We start from the raw sequence: 20,254 nt of genomic DNA, 5'->3' as shown, positions 1-20,254 counted from the left end.
TCTAGGAAAGAGATGATGGCACCTCTGACAATGGGTCTCGTGTCTTTCAGAAGAAAAAAGACCCCAGAATGGACGTGAGGCAGACCTTGGAACCAGGGTCTTTCTATATTAAATGTAAGGTTATCTAATTAAACTCTGTCTCTTATTGATGGGAGTAGAATTCTATATTTCATAGTTTTCAGTATGGAAATGATTTAGGAAAATGATAATCATTGGCCTTGGTTAAAAAATGCAGCAGGAGGCAGTTGACAGAGGCAAGGACAAAAAAGAATATCAGAAGGTAAAGTTTCCTTTAAACATGCTCTAACCCCTCAACTCCCTCCAGTTATACAATATATAATACTACTTTCACAACTATAATTACAACAATGTGCAAGGCATGACTCTTAAGCATTTTATGTATTATAACTTCTTTATGAAGTAGATACTATTATTGTTCCCATTTTACAGATGAGAAAACTGAGTAAAGAGACTGATATATCAGTTTAAATTATTATTAAACTGTCAAAAGGCATAATTATTTGATCATATATTGTAGAATTCCATGAAGAGCAGAATCTTGAATTGGCGTTTTACTACAACATAGCTTGAGTTTCTTCATGGACAAGGAACTGCTATGGCATGGTGCCTCATTAATACTGTTACAAATGCTGTGGCTAAATATACTGTTGTTGATGAATATGTCTGAAATCAGTCTTCAATCATTCAGTCATTTCAATCCGTAAAGTTAGTCTGGATCTAGAAATGACTAAAATCACATTGATAACCCTCATGAACATTACCTTTGGGTGAGCTATCTATGGGGCAAGGCTAAGGGTAATTACAGATGCTCATGTAAACAATGGAGACAGCAATGGCACCCCACTCTAGTACTCTTGCCTGGGAAACCCCATGGATGGAGGAGCCTGGTAGGCTGCAGTCCATGGGGTCGCTAAGAGTCTGACACGACTGAGCGACTTCACTTTCACTTTTCACTTTCATGCATTGGAGAAGGAAATGGCAACCCACTCCAGTGTTCTTGCCTGGAGAATCCCAGGGACGAGGGAGTCTGGTGGGCTGCCATCTATGGGGTCACACAGAGTCGGACACAACTGAAGTGACTTAGCAGCATGTAAACAAAGATTTTGGCATTATTTGTGGAGTTTGTATTTTAGTTAAGAATATTTGTTAGCCAATCATTTCATCCACCTAACTCAATGACCCTGCATTATAAAATCAAAACCACAGAATTAAAAAGTAAGACACACATATAATTATGATTTCCAAAAAGTATTCCAAGTTTGAACAAAGTCTGAATGTTAAAGTAAGATGACAGAACTAATTTTTATTTAGAAAGAAAAAGTTCACTGCACTGGACCTCCTACCATATCAACTAGTTGCCCTTTTAACTCTTACCCGCAATCCTGAAAATAACAAAAAGCCTATGGGGGAGAAAAAAAGAAAATAAAGAATTATAAGGCAACTGGCTCTGATTCTTATTTATGACACCTAAGAGTACCTTAATTTCCTGGGGAAGTGTGAGCCACCGAACTCCAGGGAGATTGTCTAAGAGTACTGCACTGGAAGCATCATACTGCCGTGTGCTGGGACTGGCACTCGAATGTAGTTTAGTGGGCTGAAGTGCTCTTTGAAAAAACAAGCTGAAAAAATGATCCAAACGAGGAACATTCTCAACCTGGCAAAAGGCACTGAAAAAACAAGAGCTGTAATGTCAGAACAACACATGGAAATGGTGGTCATCGCTTGTACAATCCTAAAGGGACTGGATCTTGCCCAGCTACATAGATTCTCTTCCTTACTCCTCCCTTCTTAATAAGAATTATAGCCATCATGTTACTGATGGAGTATATTAAGAGTCACCCTGTCAATATTATTTACTCTAAAACTTTATTCTCAAATGCACTGGGCAGATGGTACTATGGGAAAACCACAGGCTAGCACAAGTGGTGTATCTAAACAGAATGGGCTGAAGTACCCTTTTGGCAAAAAATGTAAGTTGCTTTCACTTTTGATTATTTCTCAACCATTTACAACTCCCAATATCTTTCGGTCAGCATAGGATAACAAAAAGATTTTGAGCTTCTAGAACAGATCTGACTGAACCCTATCACTGCTTTTCACTAGGTAGATCTCTCAGGAAAATCATCTAACCTTTCTCTGAACTTTTGTTCCCAACTGTAAAAACAGGGATAATACAATCTAACTCTCATGAAAAGTACCTAGTATACAGTAAGTACTTATTTTGCCTATTACTTACTGGTATACAGTAAACACATGATTAACCTAAGTTATTTCCTCCCCTCTTTGCTAATGAAGGCACAGCTATTTAAAAACTAAACAAAACAAAACAAAACAAAAACTTGGTTTCAGTGATGTAAAAGTAGTATAGCATTACCTACAACCATTCAGTGGTATAAACTACTGGATAACACAATAACTGATATATATATATATATATACTATTAATATATCAGAATAATAGTCACTGATTCATTCAACTAATTACTTGAGTGCCTGCTGTGTTTCAGGCACTATTCTCATGCATGGAGGTACAAGCAATAAAAATATCAAGACAAAAGACAAAGTCTCTACTCCCCTGGAGCTCCCATTCTACTGGAGAATGATGATAAATGATCAAAAAGTAAAAACATGAACTTGTACAAAGGACTAAGCAGAGAACAAGACTGTCTGAATGGGTGGGGTGACTGGCTGGCTATTTTAAATCAAATGGTTAGGGAAGGATCTCTGAGAAGGAACAGAGCATTTAAGTTGAGGTCCTGATGTCAAGAGGGTCTAGTGAGATGGAAGAGTACAAAAGCCACGGTGGGAACAGGCTTGACCAGGATGCCTGCAGAACAGTACAGAAAGGCAGAGGGGATTGAGATCTGAAATCAGAAAGGTATGTGGGAGCCACATAATAATGTAGAAAGATCATTCTAACTTTGGAAATTAAAGAGGCAAGAATGGAGGCAAGGTAATCGGGAAGTTACTGTAGCAACGAGCCACAGCAGTAGTTGGACAGGGTTAATAGTGAAGATGGAGAGAAACGGATGGATTTGAGATTTGTTTTGGAGACAGGATTAGGATTTGCTGATGGATTGGCTGGGAACGATGAAGGAAACATATCTTTAATTTGATCACAACTCTAAACTTTGTAAAGGTATAATCAGTTTTCTGTCACTTACAGAGGACTAACCAGCTCGCAACTTATAGTGGTAATTTAAGTTTTGGACTTTTTAGTCATTTCATAATTTTTCACAATGGGCCTTTAATATCTTTCATAATCAGAAAACTTGTGATTAAAAAATTATTGCAAAATGACTTAATATCATGGATCCATACTGCTTCTTGGTTTCAAGAACTCAGTGAATCTTGACATTTATTAATTTAGTTTGCCTTTCAAATTCTAACTTTGGTAAGGAAAAAACTGCTTAAATTTGCTGACAACTTCCAAATCGATGGAAGCTAAATATCAAAATGAAATTCAGAGAAATCAAGAATCCCTTGGCCCTCAACCTACTTCATTGGAATTTATAGAACAACTCTAATTGCTTTATCTTCATATACAGAATTCATTACAGGAATTTAATCTTTGATTATCTCTAGTTTTTGAAAATAGAGATTCAGTTAGGGCAAAGCATAGCAATATTTGCTCATCTAGTATAAATTTAAGGAGGCAGTTTATAACCACCTTAAGAGTCCTTACTTTCATTGGTTAACATTCTTCTTACTAGTAAAAGGTAAAAGCACTATATATGAATGCCCAGCCTTTTGTAGTTCACACATTTGGAAAATGCTAATACGTAATTGGATTTGAGAGGAAGGTGTCTCCTAAGAGGCTCCTGGAGGAAAACAGTGCAAATTAGACAATTTCTCCAGATGACATCATCACAGAAAATTCCTTTAGGCAGCTCTGAGAACAGTGACAACAAAGCTGATACTAGTATGGTTTGGAAAAGTGTATAAACTGTCTTTGGAATTTTTATATTGATCTACTTTTAAGGCTTTAAATTAAAGGTACCATTTTAGCCCTCTGAAGTACTGGGAATTAACAAAAATCCTCCCAAGAGAAAAAAAAAAATCTATTTCTCACTCATAATTTTACACGTTTAAATGTTAAATGACTACCTCAAATTTCCTCCTTCAGATCAAGAAAGATGTAGCACATACTGCGAGGTTAAAAAAGCAAGAAGCAGAAAAATATGCACACTGTGAGCTCACAGGTAAAAAAAAGAATGTGTATATTCATATTATATAGACAATATTGGGTTGGCCAGAAAGTTCATTCAGGTTTCTCTGTAACATCTTGAGAGAAAAAAAAAAATGAGCTTTTTGGCCAACCCAATACATGGAAGAATATACATGAAAATAAATAGTCAATTACCTTTCTACTGTGTCTTTTATTTATTTTTTACTAAAAAAAATTTTAAGGAAAAATATCACAGTATAGTAATTTGACAATGGTCTTATAATCAGAAGAAAACACAAAAAACTTATTTGAAATCTTCTTACTCTTTTCTGTATCTGTTCTGAAGAAATGCTCTTACATTTGCCTCTACAAAAATGTATCAAATCACAATGTAACTGCGCTTACATCACTATTTCACAAAACTAATGAGATCAAAAGAGAAAAAGCACTGGATCAAATGAAAAACTGCCTACAGCTGTAAAATAAAAGCCAGACATGAAGGATGAGAAAATAAGAAAACAAACAAACAAACAACTAACTTGACAACCAAGAACACTATTATGCACAAAAAGTAATTTGGAATCATATACTTAAAATGTGAGATTCAATTCAAAGAAGTACTCACCTGTCTAAAGAACCATACATAAATTTTAAGGTTTGGGTAACATCTTCTATCATATTCCTTAGCTGAGGAAGAGGTACTCTAAAAAAAAGCAAAATTACATCTGTTCATTTATAACATAGACAATTGATTTCATAACAAAAGAAGCAGATCTTTACATTTTATATATATATATATATATGAAAAATGTGAAAAGTATGTATGTTAACTATGAGTACAGCTGTGTAAAATGGTTGTTTCCTGCATAATCAAAAACTCTGATGTCTAAATTTGGGGTACTAACATGCTGCTGCTGCTGCTAAGTTGCTTCAGTCGTGTCCAACTCTGTGTGACCCCATAGACGGCAGCCCACCAGGCTCCCCCATCCCTGGGATTCTCCAGGCAAGAACACTGGAGTGGGTGCCATTTCCTTCTCCAATGCAGGAAAGTGGAAAGTGAAAGTGAAGTCGCTCAGTTGTGCCCGACTCTTAGTGACCCCATAGACGGCAGCCCACCAGGCTCCCCGTCCCTGGGATTCTCCAGGCAGGAACACTGGAGTGGGTTGCCATTTCCTTCTCCAATGCATGAAAGTGAAAAGTGAAAAGGAAGTCGTTCAGTCGTGTCCAACTCTTCGCGACCCCATGGACTGCAGCCTACCAGGCTCCCCCGTCCCTGGGATTCTCCAGGCAGGAACACTGGAGTGGGTGCCATTTCCTTCTCCAAGTACTAACATGGGTCAAGTACAAACTTTTATATCACCAAGTACATGGAAATTACTTAATCCCCTTAGGGCTTAATTTCCTTTATATACAACAGGACCATAATCGCGAAACCTTCTCAGGTTCATTTTGAGGATTAAATAAAAGTAATACATTTAAGAAGTTGGTACAATATCTGGGCCCATAGAAACAAATGCGAATTCTTGACACTTTCCAGTAATACTAAAATCTCAACTGAACCTCTAACTCTTGTGACAAAAAGACATCCCTTAATGATAGAGAAAGGAAAGAAAGTAGGAGAAAGGAAAGAAATGGACTTAACACTTTCTTGTTGAAGCCTTGTAGGAATTTTACAAAGCAGGTCTTATTATTCCCATTACACCAATGGGTAAACTGAGGTTTAAGATGTAACTTTTGCAAGGAAACCCAGGGAGTAGAACCTGCTGGTGGGCTCCAAAGTTACTCTCTCTACTACCTTACACTGCCTGCCTGGTTACGTCCTCACTATTCACTGCAGCCATCATGGTAAGATGATCTCCCCACCGAGAAAACGCATGTTACTACTGGAGTATATGCCCCACTCTGTCCTCTGTGGGGCAATGCTTTTCTCATCCTGATTGTAAAAGATATAGTGATGAAGAAAGAAACATACAGACGGTGGCATTAAGACACACAAGGGAAAAAAAATCCAGTTCAATTACAAACCACATGCATGATGTTGGAGACACAGATATGTACAAGCTGACACTGAGGAGGCGCTTGTGCACGATCTCTCCTCAATACTCTATTTCCCAATCAGAACAAATGAGAACAATAATAACTACCTTTCACAGTCATGTGAAACAAAATGAAACAAGGAAAAAAGAGTCTGCTACAGAGCGGTTGATATGAGCAGTAAGACAGCTGCGTGAAGAGGTGGCTGGGACTATTTCTGACTTGAAGCTCAGGTTAGAGAAGGAAGAGGACCTTCCAATTCATTCTAACTTAACAAGCCAAGTTCTCTAGGAAGGAAATGACATAAGAATGTAGGACAGGCCCCCTCCCCACCCCCACCCCAGTAATAAAGACTGAGAAAATGGCTAGAGCATAATCTCCTTATCCAGTAAAACCTTGATCCAGAACTCAGCAGTGACAGTCTTTTGGCTTCAGGGCAAAACCTGTGGACACTGTCTCTAGCTGCCTAAATGTGACCGGTGGCATCACACGGTGACATCAGAATGTGGGAGAACAGCCTCTGCCCACTTCGTTAGCTGGGCCTTCCTCTTTGCTCTCTAACTGCCCACACGACCTTATCTTACCACTGTATTATCTGTATCTTTGCCTTTTGGGCTACTACAAAAGTCTAAAGGCACTACCCTGCCTTTTACCTGCCACTACACTACAAAGCACCTTATTCTGGATATTCTCCAATTTGTATAAACCCATACTGTGAAACCTCATGTGAAGAGTTGACTCATTGGAAAAGACTCTGATGCTGGGAGAGTTTGGGGGCGGGAGGAGAAGGAGACGACAGAGGATGAGATGGCTGGATGGCATCACCGACTCGATGGACAGGAGTTTGGGTAAAGTCCAGGAGTTGGTGATGGACAGAGAAGCCTGGCGTGCTGCAATTCATGGGGTTGCAAAGAGTTGGACATGACTGAGCGACTGAACTGAACTGATACTGTGAAAACAACTCAATTTTTCATTATACAACCCATGGCATAGGGCAGTCTCCTAGCAGGGTTCATTATAGTCCTTTTTTAGACAGAAAAATGCACATACATGCTAAGTCACTTCAGTCATGTCTGACTCTTTGTGACCCTATAGAGTGTAGCCTGCTGGGTTCCTCTGTTGATGGGATTCTCCAGGCAAGAATACTGGAGTGGGTTGCCGTGACCTCCTCCAAGGGATCTTCCTGACCTAGGGACTGAACTCGCGTCTATTATGTCTCCTGCATTGGCAGATGGGTTCTTTACCACTAGCACCACCTGGGAAGCCTGAAAAATGCACATTAGCTGGTTAAAGAGAACCATCATGTAATAGCACCACTATCCCTTCATGTGAACATTTTTGATTCTCTTTATGTCCAAAATTAAAGACCCTTTTAAAACACAATCATTTTAATATTTTTCACTGCAGCCTCCTTTGGAGTTCCTGTTTGTGGTGTTAAAACAAGTCCACACATTGTTTGATATTGTTGCCTTTGAGTGTGGGCTGGATTTAGTAACTCACTTCTAACACATATATAGATAAATGTCAGCCCGCCCTTATAGCCAACTATTAAAATAGGAAATATTTCAAAATACTTACAAAAAAGTTAAGAAGGGGACCGTGATAAGACATACCATTAGAGAAATCACTTTAAAGTTAAATATTCATTATTTGGTCAAAGATGCTCAACATCAAGGCAAAACATCTTTCTGCTGACCTTTAATTCTCCAAAATCACCAACAGGAAAAAAGAACAAAAACAGTAAATATGCAAAAACCAAACCATGATACTGTCAAAAGTCTGAGCAGAGGACAAGCTGATCTCAGCCACCTCTGTACTGGTCGCATCTTAGAGGAAACGGTATTGACAGCCTTTCTGATTAATCTAGGTGGGCTGTCCTGCTACCTTTCTGCACTCTTCACACCAAATGAACACTGGTAGCCATTAAACCAGTGCCACAAACCTTTCAATTGTAAAACTTCCTGAATTGACCTTTTGACAAAAATGTCATCATTTTAATGAAACAGACTTTATCAGCAGTATTTTAGAAATGAATTTAAGGTAAACAAAAATCTCAACTTACTCCTCGGCAGGCAGGCCAATTAACAACAGCTTGTCAGTTTCTTTCCAATAAGCTATATGAATTTGTTTTCCATTTAAAAGAAGGGATGAGCTAAAGAAAAAAACAGAGTCAAAATGAAATTAAGAATATCTTTAAATGTCATAAAATTATAAACAGTCATTTAGAAAAGATTACATATGGTTATGATTTAAGAACTGCATGCTTAATAAGCAAATTTCTTGGCATATACCTAATTGCCACACAGAAAAGGCAAGGAATTGTACAACATAAACATATTCTAAAATACATACTTCAAAAAGCTCACAATAACCTGGTCAAACAAAAGACTCATTATAGCAAAATACTATTGAAACTCTTTTGCTAAAATTAATTGACTATATACATATTTTTTAAAGAAGAAAGCTTCCATCTCAGTGTGTTAACAAATTTTTACTAATTATCTATTTATGAACCTAATTTACTAAAAGAGATTACAAAGAAGTAAGATGTAGTCCCAGGCTCAAAACATGATCACTTAGTATGGAACACGTAAATAAGTAACCAAAATGTTGTCAAATTTAAATGTATTCTCAAGGAAACATTTGGAGTGATAGATATATTCATGATGGTGATGGTTTCAGGGTCTATACCAATGTCAAAAACAATCCAATTATACAGTTTACATATGTGCCATTTACTATACTTCAATTATATTTCAATTAATTTAGAAAACAATGTGTTCTAAAGAGAGATACAACAATAAACTATGGAAACAGATAATACGATTCAATCTTATAGTGTGGGGAGGTGGTGAGAAGGTGTTTTCTTTGAAATTAAAATACGCCCATCAATCTTTATCTATTGAGTCCCAGGACATAGTGTACTTTCTATACTATAGTGATGAGTATATGAGATTTTTAAAAGGATATTAGTTTTGCCTTAATAAAGTTTTAAAAATGCATGTACTTTTAGACAAATATTAGATTATAGTCATAATTAATTTTACTATAGTTTTAAAACTGTATGCAACAAAAGACACATGTTGCTAAGGCATCCCTGAAATAATAATAATCTTCATACTCTTTCAAAAAAGTTTTTCCTATATATATTTAGTTTTCCACATCTGATGATGGTTTAGTTGCTAAGTCATGTCCAACTCTTGCAACCCATGGACTGTAGCCTGCCAGGCTCCTCTGTGGATAGGATTTCCCAGGTAAGAATACTGGAATGGGTTGCCAGTTCCTTTTCCAAGGGATCTTCCCAACCCAGTGATTGAACTTGCATCTCCTACATTGGCAGGCAGATTCTTTACCGCTGAGCCACCAGGGAAGCTGCTTCCACATGTCTAATCCACATCTTATCTAACAAAGATCTAAATATCAAAGATCTAAAGTATCTAGAAAAATAAAATCCACATGGAGAAACTTAAAACACATCTTCTTACTAAAAAGATTAGAAATGAGGCCTGCACCTTAAAAACATGTTAAGAGAAGGAAGCTAGTCACAAATAATGACATATTTCAATTTCTTTCTTACAAAATGTCCGGAATAGGGAAATCTATAGAGACAAAAAGTAGATTAGTGGATGCTTAGGGCTTGGGGGTGGGTAGGTGAGTGAACTGCTGAAAGGTACAGAGTTCTTCTTTCGGATAATAAAAATGCTCTAAAACTGGCTCTGGTGATGGTTTCACATCATCTTCAAATACCAAAAACCATTCAACTGTATACTTTAAGTGGGTGAATTGGATGATGTATGAACTATCTCAATAAAACTAAAAAAATTTTAAATGCCTAGGACATGCTTTTATGAATGTGTGTGCTGTACTTAGTCGCTCAGTTGCGTCCAACTCTTTGTGACCCCATGGACTGCAGCCCGCCAGGCTCCATGGGGATTCTCCAGGCAAGAATACTGGAGTGGGTTGCCATGCCCTCCTCCAGGTTTATAAATGTGAATATATTCTAAATGGAGCCTCAGTTACTAGCATTCTGTAATGAACTAATCTTTTATATATACACTATATGTATATAGTGTATAGTCCCAGAGTTAAATATCACTTTCATTTAGAAAAACAAAAAATTCTTCCTGTTATCTTGCAGATCCTATCTATTAAGATCCTAGACAAAGACCTACTGTATAGCACAGGAAACTATACTCAATATTTTATAATTACCTATTACAAAGGGAAAAGAATCTGAAAAAGGATGTGTATGTGTGTGTGTACACTGTGCTGTATACCTGAAATTAACACATTGTAAACCAACAATATACTTCAATAAAGAATAAAATCCTAAAGGTGTCATTTTAATCAGAAGATGGGAAAAGAAAAGCTAAAGCCTAGAAAATCCAACTTGATATTGTATCAGTATTGAAAGGTTCATAAAATTTGAGATAAACTTTTTTTTGGTAAAGTTCAAATTGTTGAAATGTCAAGAAAAATAGTTTATAATCTGTAGATCTATTTTATGAAAAAAAAAAAACCCTCAAAAATTTGAACCCCCTCTTTCCATAAGTTAACTATAAAATTTCAAAGTCAGGAGGAGGAGCTAAGATGGCAGAGGAGTAGGACGGGGAGAACACTTTCTCCCCCACAAATTCATCAAAAGAACATTTAAACACCAAGTAAATTCCACAAAACAACTTCTGAATGCCGGCAGAGGACATCAGGCACCCAGAATAGCAACCCAAGTCTTCGAAAGGAGGTAGGAAAAAATATAAAAGACAAAAAAAGAGACAAAAGAGAGAGGGATGGAGTTCTGTCCCGGGAAGGGAGTCTTAAAAAGAGAGAAGTTTCCAAACACCAGGAAACCTTCTCACTGCCGAATCTGTGCCGAGCCTTGGAAGCACAGAGGGCAACATAACAGGGAGGAAAAATAAATAAACAATTAAAACCTGCACATTGCGAGCCCTACGGTAACTCCCCCAGCGGAGAAGCAGCGCAGATGCCTGCATCCGCCATTAGCAAGCGGGGGCTGGGCAGGGAGGCGCAGCGCGGGCTGCATCACAAGGATCTGGCCTGAATACTCCGAGCGCTATCTGAGCGAAATAATTTGGGCTAGCAAACCAGACTGTGGGATATCTACCACGCGAAAAGCGAGCCCTAACCTAAGACACCGCCAGGCCCGCGCACGGAACAAAGGACTGAACAGAGATAGCCGGCGGCAGACCATCCCCCTCTGGTGACAGGCAGCCAGAGCCGGAAGGGGGCAATCGCAGCCCCAGAGACACATTATCTATAAAACTGTAAGCAGGCTTCTCTGCTAACTAAAACTTCTTGGGGGTCTGGACGGTCAACATCTGCCTGAGAAGGTGCGCCGGTGCACACCTAGATAACTGAGCGGCGGGGAGGCGATAAGTCGCAGCATTGGCGCCCGCCAAACACCTCATCACCTGAGCTGCTCGGATCTGGGAAGAACACAAAACGCAGGCCCAACCAAGAGTCTGCGCCTCTGAGGACTACCTGAGTGCCTGAACCTGAGCGGCTTGCACCTGGAAGTGCAGGCAGCCCAGGGACGGCCACGGATGGTTCCCAGCGGAGCAACCTAGAGCCTGAGCAGCGTGGGCAGGGAGGCTACAAGCGCCATGAAAGGGGGGCAGACCCAGTGTGGCTGAGGCACTGCGAGCACACGCCAGTGTTGTTTGTTTGCAGCATCCCTCCCTACCTCCCCTCAGCGAGACTGAACAGTGAGCCTAAAAAAAAAAAAAAAAAAAAAGTGTCCTCCACCGTCCCCTTTGTGTCAGGGTGGAAACCAGACACTGAAGAGACCAGCAAACAGAAGAAGCTATAACAGAGGGAACCGCCTTGGAAGCTACAGGCAATAGATTAAAACCCTGTGGTTAGTACCAACTACATAGGAAGGGGCCTATAGATCTTGAGAAATATAAGTCGGACCAAGGAACTAGCCAAAAATGAACTGAACCCGCAATACTCACAACAAAACCAGAGAAAGTCCTAGATATATTTTTACTATTTTTACGATCATTCTTTCTTTCTTTTTTTTAATTTATTTTTCTAATTAAAAAAAAAATTTTAAGTCCTCTATTATTCCTTTAATTTTCACTTTTATAACCAATTACTTTGCAAAAAAAAAAAGACCCCATTTTTTTTAAAGCAAACTTCATATATATATTTTTTATAATTTTTTGACCTTGTTTTTTTTTTTTTTTCCCTTCTGTAACATTGTATTTTTGAAATTCCAAACTCTAGATTTTTAATTTTAGCTTTTTGGTATTTGTTATCAATTTTGTACCTATAGTTTTTTTTTTTTTTTTTATAATTTCTGTGACCCTTTTTTATTTTCTCTTTTTCTCTGTTTCCTTCTCTTCTTCTTTTAAATAACATTGTATATCTGAAATTCCAAACTCTACTCTAGATTTTTAACTTTGGCTTTTTGGTATTAGTTATCAATTTTATACCTGTATTTTCTTTATAATTTTCACGACCTTGTTTGTTTTTGTTTGTTCATTTTTTCTCTCTTTCTTTTCCTTCTTTTCTTTAACATCATATTTTTGAAATTCTAAACTCTACTCTAGATTTTTAATTTTTGCTTTTATGTATTTGTTACCAATTTTGTACCTTTAGGAACCCAATCTTCAGTACCCATTTATCACTAGGGAGCGAGATTACTGGCCTGACTGCTCTCTCTCCCTTTGGACTCTCCTTTTTCTCCACCAGGTCACCTGTGTTGCCTCCCTAACCCCTCTCTACTCTACCCAACTCTGTGAATTTCTGTGTGTTCCAGACGGTGGAGAACACTTAGGGAACTGATTACTGGCTGGATCTGTCTCCCTCCTTTTCATTCCCCCCTTTTATCCTCCTGGCCACCTCTGTCACCTTCCTCCTTCTTCTCTTCTCTGTATAACTCCGTGAACAACTCGGAGCGGTCCAGTTGTGGAGTGCACATAAGGAAGAGATTACTGGATAGCCCACTCTCTCCTCTATTGATTCCACCTCATCTCATTCGGGTCACCTCTAACTCCCTCCTCCCTCTTCTCTTCTCCATATAACACTGTGAACCTCTCTGGGTGACCCTCACAGTAGAGAAACTTTTCATCTTTAACGTAGATGTTTTATCAATGGTGCTGTATAGAAGGAGAAGCTATGAAACTACTGTAAAAATAAGACCGATTACTGGAAGCAGGAGGCTTCAGTCCAAACCCTGACTCCAGGGAGCTCCTGACTCCAAGAAACATTAATTGACAGGAGCTCAACAAATGCCTCCATACCTGCACTGAAACCAAGCACCACACAAGGGCCAACAAGTTTCAGGGCAAGACATACCAAGCAAATTCTCCAGCAACAAGGAACACAGCCCTGAGCTCCAAGATACAGGCAGCCTAAAGTCACCCCAAAACAACAGACATCCCATAACTCATTACTAGACATTTCATTGCACTCCAGAGAGAAGAAATACAGCTCCACCCACCAGAACACCGACACAAGCTTCCCTAACCAAGAAACCTTGACAAGCCAACCTGTACAAACCCACACAGAGCGAGGAAACGCCACAATAAAGAGAACTCCACAAACTGCCAGAATACATAAAAGACACCCCAAACTCAGCAATTTAAACAAGATGAAGAGACAGAGGAATACCCAGCAGATAAAGGAACAGGATAAATGCCCACCAAATCAAACAAAAGAGGAAGAGATAGGGAATCTACCTGATAAAGAATTCCGAATAATGATAGTGAAATTGATCCAAAATCTTGAAATCAAAATGGAATCACAGATAAATAGCCTGGAGACAAAGATTGAGAAGATGCAAGAAAGGTTTAACAAGGACCTAGAAGAAATAAAAGTCAATATATAATGAATAATGCAATAAATGAAATTAAAAACACTCTGGAGGCAACAAATAGTAGAATAACAGAGGCAGAAGATAGGATTAGTGAATTAGAAGATAGAATGGTAGAAATAAATGAATCAGAGAGGATAAAAGAAAAACGAATTAAAAGAAATGGGGACAATCTCAGAGACCTCCAGGACAATATTAAACGCTACAACATTCGAATCATAGGGGTCCCAGAAGAAGAAGACAAAAAGAAAGACTATGAGAAAATATTTGAAGAGAGAATTGTTGAAAACTTCCCTAAAATGGGGAAGGAAATAATCACCCAAGTCCAAGAAACCCAGAGAGTCCCAAACAGGATAAACCCAAGGCAAAACACCCCAAGACACATATTAATCAAATTAACAAAGATCAAACACAAAGAACAAATATTAAAAGCAGCAAGGGAAAAACAACAAATAACACACAAGGGAATTCCCATAAGGATAATAGCTGATCTTTCAATAGAAACTCTTCAAGCCAGGAGGGAATGGCAAGACATACTTAGAGTGATGAAAGAAAATAACTTACAGCCCAGATTATTGTACCCAGCAAGGATCTCATTCAAATACGAAGGAGAAATCAAAAGCTTTACAGACAAGCAAAAGCTGAGAGAATTCAGCACCATCAAACCAGCTCTCCAACAAATACTAAAGGATAATCTCTAGACAGGAAACACAAAAACGGTGTATAAAATCGAACCCAAAACAATAAAGTAAATGGCAACGGGATCATACTTATCAGTAATTACCTTAAATGTAAATGGGTTGAATGCCCCAACCAAAAAACAAAGACTGGCTGAATGGATACAAAAACAAGACCCCTACATATGTTGTCTACAAGAGACCCACCTCAAAACAGGGGACACATACAGACTGAAAGTGAAGGGCTGGAAAAAGATTTTCCATGCAAATAGGGACCAAAAGAAAGCAGGAGTAGCAATACTCATATCAGATAAAATAGACTTTAAAACAAAGGCTGTGAAAAGAGACAAAGAAGGTCACTACATAATGATCAAAGGATCAATCCAAGAAGAAGATGTAACAATTATAAATATATATGCACCCAACACAGGAGCGCCGCAATATGTAAAACAAACGCTAACAAGTATGAAAGGAGAAATTAACAATAACACAATAATAGTGGGAGACTTTAATACCCCACTCACACCTATGGATAGATCAACTAAACAGAAAATTAACAAGGAAACACAAACTTTAAACGATACAATAGATCAGTTAGACCTAATTGATATCTATAGGACATTTCATCCCAAAACAAGGAATTTCACCTTTTTCTCAAGTGCACATGGAACCTTCTCTAGGATAGATCACATCCTAGGCCATAAATCTAGCCTTGGTAAAGTCAAAAAAATAGAAATCATTCCAAGCATCTTTTCTGACCACAATGCAGTAAGATTAGATCTCAATTACAGGCGAAAAACTATTAAAAATTCCAACATATGGAGACTGAACAACACGCTGCTGAATAACCAACAAATCACAGAAGAAATCAAAATTTGCATAGAAACTAATGGAAATGAAAACACAACAACGCAAAACCTATGGGACACTTTAAAAGCAGTCCTAAGAGGAAAGTTCACAGCAATACAGGCATACCTCAAGAAACAAGAAAAAAGTCAAATAAATAAGCTAACCCTACACCTAAAGTAACTAGAAAAGGAAGAAATGAAGAACCCCAGGGCTAGTAGAAGGAAAGAAATCTTAAAAATTAGGGCAGAAATAAATGCAAAAGAAACAAAAGAGACAATAGCAAAAATCAACAAAGCCAAGAGCTGGTTCTTTGAAAGGATAAATAAAATTGACAAACCATTAGCCAGACTCATCAATAAACAAAGGGAGAAAAATCAAATCAATAAAATTAGAAATGAAAATGGAGAGATCACAACAGACAACACAGAAATACAAAGGATCATAAGAGACTACGATCAACAATTATATGCCAATAAAATGGACAACGTGGAAGAAATGGACAAATTCTTAGAAAAGTACAACTTTCCAAAACTCGACCAGGAAGAAACAGAAAATCTTAACAGACCCATCACAAGCACGGAAATTGAAACTGTAATCAAAAATCTTCCAACAAACAAAAGCCCAGGTCCAGATGGCTTCACAGCTGAATTCTACCAAAAATTTAGAGAAGAGCTAACACCTATCCTGCTCAAACTCTTCCAGAAAATTGCAGAGGAAGGTAAACTTCCAAACTCATTCTATGAGGCCACCATTACCCTAATACCAAAACCTGACAAAGATCTCACAAAAAAAGAAAACTACAGGCCAATATCACTGATGAACATAGATGCAAAAATCCTTAACAAAATTCTAGCAATCAGAATCCAACAACACATTAAAAAGATCATACACCATGACCAAGTGGGCTTTATCCCAGGGATGCAAGGATTCTTCAATATCCGTAAATCAATCAATGTAATACACCACATTAACAAATTGAAAAATAAAAACCATATGATTATGTCAATAGATGCAGAGAAAGCCTTTGACAAAATTCAACATCCATTTATGATAAAAACTCTCCAGAAAGCAGGAATAGAAGGAACATACCTCAACATAATCAAAGCTATATATGACAAACCCACAGCAAACATTATCCTCAATGGTGAAAAATTGAAAGCATTTCCTCTAAAGTCAGGAACAAGACAAGGGTGCCCACTTTCACCATTACTATTCAACATAGTTTTGGAAGTTTTGCCACAGCAATCAGAGCAGAAAAAGAAATAAAAGGAATCCAAATTGGAAAAGAAGAAGTAAAGCTCTCACTGTTTGCAGATGACATGATCCTCTACATAGAAAACCCTAAAGACTCCACCAGAAAATTACTATAACTAATCAATGATTATAGTAAAGTTGCAGGATATAAAATCAACACCCAGAAATCCCTTGCATTCCTATACACTAATAATGAGAAAACAGAAAGAGAAATTAAGGAAACAATTCCATTCACCATTGCAACGGAAAGAATAAAATACTTAGGAATATATCTACCTAAAGAAACTAAAGACCTATATATAGAAAACTATAAAACACTGGTGAAAGAAATCAAAGAGGACACTAATAGATGGAGAAATATACCATGTTCATGGATTGGAAGATCAATATAGTGAAAATGAGTATACTACCCAAAGCAATTTATAGATTCAATGCAATCCCCATCAAGCTACCAATGGTATTCTTCACAGAGCTAGAACAAATAATTTCACAATCTGTATGGAAATACAAAAAACCTCGAATAGCCAAAGCTATCTTGAGAAAGAAGAAGGGAACTGGAGGAATCAACCTACCTGACTTCAGGCTCTATTACAAAGCCACAGTTATCAAGACAGTATGGTACTGGCACAAAGACAGAAATATTGATCAATGGAACAAAATAGAAAGCCCAGAGATAAATCCACGCACATATGGACACCTTATCTTTGACAAAGGAGGCAAGAACATACAACGGATTAAAGACAATCTCTTTAACAAGTGGTGCTGGGAAATCTGGTCAACCACTTGTAAAAGAATGAAACTAGAACACTTTCTAACACCACACAAAAATAAACTCAAAATGGATTAAAGATCTCAACGTAAGACTAGAAACTATAAAACTCCTAGAGGAGAACATAGGCAAAACACTCTCCGACATACATCACAGCAGGATCCTCTATGACCCACCTCCCAGAATATTGGAAATAAAAGCAAAAATAAACAAATGGGACCTAATTAAACTTAAAAGCTTCTGCACAACAAAGGAAACTATTAGCAAGGTGAAAAGACAGCCTTCAGAATGGGAGAAAATAATAGCAAATGAAGCAACTGACAAACAACTAATCTCAAAAATATACAAGTAACTCCTACAGCTCAACTCCAGAAAAATAAATGACCCAATCAAAAAATGGGCCAAAGAACTAAATAGACATTTCTCCAAAGAAGACATCCAGATGGCTAACAAACACATGAAAGATGCTCAACATCACTCATTATCAGAGAAATGCAAATCAAAACCACTATGAGGTACCATTTCACACCAGTCAGAATGGCTGCGATCCAAAAGTCTACAAGCAATAAATGCTGGAGAGGGTGTGGAGAAAAGGGAACCCTCTTGCACTGTTGGTGGGAATGCAAACTAGTATAGCCACTATGGAGAACAGTGTGGAGATTCCTTAAAAAACTGGAAATAGAACTGCCTTATGATCCAGCAATCCCACTGCTGGGCATACACACTGAAGAAACCAGAAGGGAAAGAGACACTTGTATCCCAATGTTCATCACAGCACTGTTTATAATAGCCAGGACATGGAAGCAACCTAGATGCCCATCAGCAGATGAATGGATAAGAAAGCTGTGGTACATATACACAATGGAGTACTACTCAGCCATTAAAAAGAATACATTTGAATCAGTTCTAATGAGATGGATGAAACTGGAGCCTATTATACAGAGTGAAGTAAGCCAGAAAGAAAAACACCAATACAGTATACTAACACATATATATGGAATTTAGAAAGATGGTAACAATAACGCTGTGTATGAGACAGCAAAAGAGACACTGATGTATAGATCAGTCTTATGGACTCTGTGGGAGAGGGAGAGGGTGGGGAGATTTGGGAGAATGGCATTGAAACATGTATAATATCATGTATGAAACGAGTCGCCAGTCCAGGTTCGATGCAGGATACTGGATGCTTGGGGCTGGTGCACTGGGATGACCCAGAGGGAATGTATGGGGAGGGAGGAGGGAGGAGGGTTCAGGATGGGGCGCACGGGTATACCTGTGGCGGATTCATTTCGATGTTTGGCAAAACTAATACAATATTGTAAAGTTTAAAAAGGAAATAAAATTAGAAAAAAAAAAAGAAAGAAATACCTGGAAAAAAAAAATTTCAAAGTCAGGAAATATTATAGATGATATCACCTTCTGAATACTCTTTTCTAAAGTGTATGTATAATGTGTGTTTTTCTACCATTGTTTTAAGAACAAAACATTTTGAACTATATGAAAAATTTGTATTCAGTCATCCTTACCAAACACAAAGCTATTGTCAAGAAAGTTAATAATCAAGATACAATCATTAAAAAGCCAAAACTCATCATAATGCCATGATTAACAGAGATCACTTTCATGAAAAAATTCTAAAATGCAGGTCATTAGTCTAATTTTGTTATGTAAAGTGTGCCCAAACACCCAGATCTACAGCTGTACTGAGAATATAATTTTCAACAGATGAGTAGTAGAAACAACTGAGGTGAGAAAGAAATTATCCATAGATATCATACCTGCCATATAAATATTTCCATTATAGATACAAACATATTTGTATAACAGATACCTGCATTAGTGTTTTGTCAGAACCAAGGTAAAGAACTTGAAAGAAACAGAATTAAAGCTAAACAAAAGTCAATTATTACCTTGTAACTTGTGTCCCAGTTACATTTTCCAACATGTCACAGAGTGTGAGAAATATCCCTCTCACACTCTGGAGTTTCTGAGATGCCTCAGAAACTGGATAATGATAAAGGATTTCCTGCTGTTAAATGAAAAGAAACAGAAATGTCAATCCCTCTGAAATTTTGCAACAATAATTTTTTTCATGCCAAGTACAGACTTCGAATTAAGGAAAAAACAAACAAAAATGACTCCTTTCAGCTTCAGTGGGAGTTCTATGCAAACATAAGAAGAAAAGTATGCCTGGAATTTTAACACATATACACATTTAAAATAAGTTAGACTATCAAAATTGGTCATGATATATATGCTGAGTAGAATACTGATTAGTTGGAATAGTTAAAACCAATTACCAGCAATGCTTCAAATATTAATCTCCTTTACAATAAATTTAAATACTAACATTTATATTTCATTATATAGATATTCTTATCTCCTATGGTTACATACGCACACAGACACTAAATGAAACTTTAAGGAGTCTTTAATTACTTTCATTACCGACTTTTAAAAGATAAGCTTCATCTTTGGTAAAACCATAAAATTTTTATTTAAACACAAGGCTGTAATTAAACTTACAAAGTGACAATACAAAATTAAAGTCATGCAGATAAGAAGAAAGAAGTATTAACGATACTATAAAATCTTCTGTTTCAACTTGAAAGCATTTGCCTGTCATAAATTAATTTGAATTCAAC

The 20,254-nt window shown here is 37.5% G+C and overlaps 1 protein-coding gene across 5 annotated transcripts in view; it reads right to left on the bottom strand.

Moving 5' to 3' along the window:
* The window catches only part of INTU (inturned planar cell polarity protein), a 97,486-nt gene that overhangs the window by 27,049 nt on the left and 50,183 nt on the right, over positions 1-20,254 (bottom strand). For all 5 annotated transcript variants that reach the window (XM_044930410.2, XM_044930409.2, XM_044930412.2 and 2 more), the window contains exons 5-8: positions 19,520-19,638; positions 8,286-8,375; positions 4,815-4,892; positions 1,499-1,688 (exon numbers count right to left, since the gene is read on the bottom strand). In XM_044930410.2, coding sequence (XP_044786345.2) covers positions 1,499-1,688; positions 4,815-4,892; positions 8,286-8,375; positions 19,520-19,638 — 477 coding nt within the window. The remainder of the gene's footprint in view (positions 1-1,498; positions 1,689-4,814; positions 4,893-8,285; positions 8,376-19,519; positions 19,639-20,254) is intronic.

This window comes from Bubalus bubalis, chromosome 17, assembly GCF_019923935.1.
Source record: "Bubalus bubalis isolate 160015118507 breed Murrah chromosome 17, NDDB_SH_1, whole genome shotgun sequence".
NCBI classification, from domain to species: Eukaryota; Metazoa; Chordata; class Mammalia; order Artiodactyla; family Bovidae; genus Bubalus; species Bubalus bubalis.
Note: the sequence above shows the minus strand (reverse complement) of the source record. Positions and strands in the feature narration are given on the sequence as shown.